Consider the following 5230-nt stretch of genomic DNA (forward strand, 5'->3'; position numbering starts at 1 on the left):
ATCAGCAGCAACATATGACCCTGTCGCATCCCAGCAGATTTTTCACCAATGACCCCTTCCCTCCCAATCCCAGCAGATTTTCATTTTTTTTTTTTTTCAAAAACCTCTGCTTTTTATGAGGAACATTGGAAAATGCCCAGAAAAGTACTCATCTGAGCTTAGAAATGGGCTATACAGGTGACCCTTTAAACACCTGGTGCCGTGTTCTCTGGAGCCGTGCTGCATCTGTCGCTTTTTCTATGGTAGCGGTAACTATTGGAAGCTACTCAGAATAGGTAGATATTTGTACATTTGGCACGAATTTATATGTAGTACAATAATATATTGGTTTTCACACAATAATATGGGCGATATAAGCATTGTTTCACTCACTGAACACATCAACATACTGCACCTTCCTTGGCGACGTTACCTCCTCATCAGTTCTGCTCATTTCTTCCTCTGGTGCCATGTAATCTTTGTCTTCCACTTCGTCATCGATTGGGGAATCACTCTCACCTTGAATTTTGTACCGTGGTGCGACATGTCTTTACTGGCCTGGTCACTGCTAACAGGTGAGTTGCCGAGATAATGGCGTGTGGGGGGGGGTCATGCCAGTTAAGGCAGTGTCGCCACCTGGTGCTGGGTAGAGGAAGGTCTTCCGCATATGCCTACTAAAAATCATGTGTGAACCTTGAAAAATGTGCAAATGATGGACCTCGCAATTGCAAAACTTATGGGTACGTTGATGGGACTTAGCGTGACAATATGGTATGTTAACGGGATGCAGCAGGTTAAAACAATCTACCTTCTCAATCAATTCATCATTCAAAACTACATTCATCCTCCTACCATCTACCAACCTTGTACACTTCATCATTTTACCGCTATTCTCATTTACTTTCTGTTTCTTCCTTTCACACACCTTACCAAACTCCTATACACACTGTCTCAACCTCTCCTCCAAGCAGCCACCAGTGCAGTAGCCTACCATCCACAAACAGCAGCTGATTCAGATTCTACTCTCTACCATCATCATTCACCCAACTCAAACCACCTAACACTCTCGCATTCACTTCCCTTACAACACAATCCATATAAGTATTAGATGACGAAATTGATTATCACACATCCCTACTGCAGCCCCACTCTCACAAGAAACCAATAATTACAATATTTCGCACTCTTACACACACTCTACTGTTTCCATAAAAACTTTTCACTTCTATTAACAACATACCACCTAGTACATACAAACTCAAAACAGTCCACAAAGCCATGAACCCCCAAAACACATCCTTACTTTTCACCAAATATTTTTCACACACCTGATCCACATATCCCCTCCCTCTCTTAGAACCTCTCTGCTCATCACCAATAACTCCCTTTTTACCCTCTCTAATTGACCTAATCAACACTCTACCATACACTTTACCAACAACACTCAGTAAACTTATACCCCTAAAACTAGTACACTCATACTTATCACCCTTACCTTTATACAGCGGAACCACACACGCACTTACCCCGTCAATTGGCACCTTATTGGTCATAAAAACACACATTCAGCAATCTTTCTAACCACTCAAAAACAGTCTCTCCACCACCTTTCAGACATTCCACAGCACACCCATCCATACCTGCAGCTTACTCTACTTTCATTATCTTTACTGCCTGCTGCACTTCCTCCATCATGATCAAAGAATCATTGAACGATCTCAACACATTTATTCCTTGCACCCTTCCATCTGCCACAATCTCAGCCTCCCTTTCCTTCTTTACATTTAACAATCTTTCAAAATACTCTGCCCACCTTTTCCTTATTGCATCCATCTCAGTTATCATTCTTCCATCCTCTGCTTTTACTTGCTCTTCTCTCCCAGACTTTCCCTTTCACACTCTCTTTACCTCCTTCCAAAACATTTTCTTATTCTGTTGGAAATTCATAGTCACCAACATACCTTACCTCTCATCTGCTGCAAACTTTAGCACCACACATAGCCTTCTCGCCCTATTCCTTTTTTTCCTTATACCTCTCATAGGCAGGCCCACCGAGAGGGGGGGGTCAGCCAGTGCATTGGCCTGGGGCCCATGGGGTCTTGGGGGGGCCAATGAGCATGCTGGGGAAAAAAAAATCAAAACCTCCATTCTATACAGTTTTTCAATAATAGGGACGAATTGGGCCAAAAGCCGGATTTGACAGTTAGACTGAGTATACCGTAGAGTATACATACGACCTAAGGGAGATAGAATAGACGTTACAAAGGCTGTATATAGACCTGTAGCTCTCCGTGTCCATGAACGTCACATGAATGTTTTGGGTACGGAATTTTTGTGTTTTTCTAGTCTACTTTTCATTATTTGTATGCCTTACCGGTATGATTGTAGCCTGTATGGTTGTATGGACCTTATGCAGATAGCCATTGTTTACATTTTAAAAATGAGGCTAAGTGCATGTGCATCTTATGTGGGTCATGCTATTAGTAAACAAAATGGGTTTTCTCAGAAGACAGTGGTTGTTTTAGCCTTTGAACACGTGTCCAAATTTTTAAGTGTTATCTTCTTGTAATATTATTTTCACAAATTGTGCCATACACAGATACTCATTTTTTATAATTTAAATTAATTCTTGAGGTACTTTTTGTTATGAAAGTAATCAAACGCACACACAGATGTGGGAAGTAACATTGGACTTCTCACAACAGAGTGTCCTTCTTAATTAGACATAGAAAATTATGTTGTCAGCGGTCACATTGGCTATCCTAAAACATTTCCTAAAGACATAACTAACAAAGTGTTTCCAGAAAGCATCCTAAAATTTCGAAATATTAACGGAGAGCAACATGTCCGAGATTGGCTTCTCTGGAGTGAACTTAAACAAGCATTGTACTGTTTTCCACATAGATTATTTTGGAATAATGTATCTTGCAACATCAGCACAGCATCCAAGTCTGCACTGTTATCAGCTGAAGGATGGTCAGCCGCTAGAAAATGGCGAAAATTGTATGACCATCCCAGAACATGAGAAAAGCAGTTGTCATAGGGGATGCTGTCTAGCTTGGCATGAATTAGAAAGACCCCTAGCTGTCATCTGGCAGAGGTGTTGATAATCTCTTGGAGGCACCAATAGAAACACTGTCAAATGGTACAACATTATGAAGAGAATCATTGATGTTATACTATTCCTGGGAGAATGTGGGCTTGCTTTTTGGGGTCGTTCCCAGCGTATTGGTGACACAAGCAATGGAAATTTGCTGGGGCTAATAGAGTTGTTGTCTCACTAGGATCCAATCTTACAAGAACGTGTGTTACAAGTGAGTCACAGGAAAAAGGTGAACGCCTGCATGTACATTACTTTTGTGCTGATTCTCAAAATGAGTTAATTATAGTGTTCGAATCTTGTAAAACAGTGCATTTTGCAAGAAAGACTGCAAAGTACCTTTCAGTAATAGTTGATGCCACACCAGAATCATCGTATGTTGAGCAAACACCAATCTTGCTGCGCTATGTAATTCACAATAAATCTTAGTTTGATATGGCGGAAAGCTCTCTCAAATTTGTAGACTGAAGTGAGAAACGAGGAAATGAAATAGCTCAGATGGTTGTTGATACATTGCAAGAGCATGGTATTCTACTCTCTGTTTGTCGAGCACAGGCCTACGACGATGGGGCAAACATGGCTGGAAAATATAATGATGCAAAAGAAAAATTCTTGAACAATGTCCAGCAGCTATATTTTCACCATGTGGTTGCCATACACTCAACGTGCTTGGAACTGACGCTGCAGAATGCATCCCTGAAGCCATCACCTACTTTGGAACTATGCAAACCGCTTACAACTTGTTTAGCTGTAGCCCAAAGCGATGGGAAATATTGTTGAATTTGTTGAATTGCATTGGCTGCTCTCCTCACGGCATATCAGGCATGGTGGTCTGATCGTGTTGAAAGTGTGAAGCCTTTTGCAGCCCACCTGCCTGGCATCAAAATAGCACTGGAAGACCTCTTGAATCTGACTCTGTCAAAACAAGAACAGAAATTAATGGAGCGTTGTCTTAAGTGACATCCTTCATTTGTGTGATAATGTCTGTTGTATGATGCAAAATTCTAGTTCCAATTGACTTTTGTAATATAGTTATTCAAGCCAGAGGTGCGACACGGTATGTTGAAGTGTCAAACATTGAGGGCTTGCTTGTAGAACTGACAGTTCTCCAAAATAACTGGAAAGCTATGTGGAATGAAGCAAAGCTAGTTGCTTCAAACATGGACATCGAGGTGAATCTGTATCGTGGACGTGGTAAAGCAGCTGGAGCTAAACGTAAAAGAAGATTTCATGATGGTGGTGATGCCACAGCAGATACAGATTTATCAGAACAAAATGAAGCAGATGAGCCACGTAAAGAAGCATATTTCAGAAAGTCTGTGTTTTATGTATTACTGGATAATGTAATTGGTGGACTGACTGTTAGATTCAAAGCTGCCAAGAATATTTCTGACAACTTAAGTTTGCTCTGGAAGAACCTAATAGTAACAGCAGAGGAGTTGGAACTGAAATCAAAATCACTGGCAGATAAGTATGCTGCCGATATCAGTCACGATATCGTTATGGAAATGAAGTACCTACCAACAGTTCATCGCTCAAATTTTGGGCATAAACAACTAAGCCCACTGCAGCTTTTGAATTGCTTGACAGAGGACAGACTAGAAGGGCTCTTCCCAGATGTATCTGTCAGTTTGCACATGCTGCTAACAGTCCCTGCCACTGTCGCCACTGCAGAGCATTTGTTCAGCAAACTCAAGCTGAAAAATTTTCTAAGAACAACAATGACCCAAGCACGACTTGAGGACTTGGCTAGACTCAGTAATGAGTCTCAGTTTGCAAGATCTCGTGATCTTGATGTTGTGCTTCATAATTTTGCCAAGAAGAAAGCAAGGAAAGCACCATTGTTCTTAAAATGAATGAGCTATATGTATTCTGTACTTTAATCTTTATGTATTGTATTATGATTTTACTTACATTATTATCAGTTTAGTGTTTGGTTATTGTTTTTCTTGTACAGCTTATTATTATCAATTTAGTGCTTGGTTATTGCTTTTCTTGTATTTTTTGTAATAATTACACAAATGTGTATCACATGTATGTCTTATCACTCTAGTGGATGAAACTTTTTCTGGTCAACAGTTCATTTGAATGTATTACAAAGTAGTTGAAGCAATAATAAAAAAAATATGTTACATATACATATAGCGTACG

General features: G+C 40.2%; 1 protein-coding gene across 1 annotated transcript; it reads left to right on the forward strand.

Moving 5' to 3' along the window:
- The first annotated feature begins 4239 nt into the window (after window positions 1–4239).
- LOC145395247 (uncharacterized) lies at window positions 4240–4935 on the forward strand. Its single transcript, XM_080268936.1, has one exon. The coding sequence runs from the start codon at window positions 4240–4242 to the stop codon at window positions 4933–4935; it is 696 nt and encodes a 231-aa protein (XP_080125062.1).
- The last annotated feature ends 295 nt before the right edge of the window (window positions 4936–5230 follow it).

Source organism: Coenobita brevimanus, chromosome 30 (genome assembly GCF_032717465.1).
Source record: "Coenobita brevimanus isolate Jiangsu-jjx chromosome 30, ASM3271746v2, whole genome shotgun sequence".
NCBI lineage: Eukaryota > Metazoa > Arthropoda > Malacostraca > Decapoda > Coenobitidae > Coenobita > Coenobita brevimanus.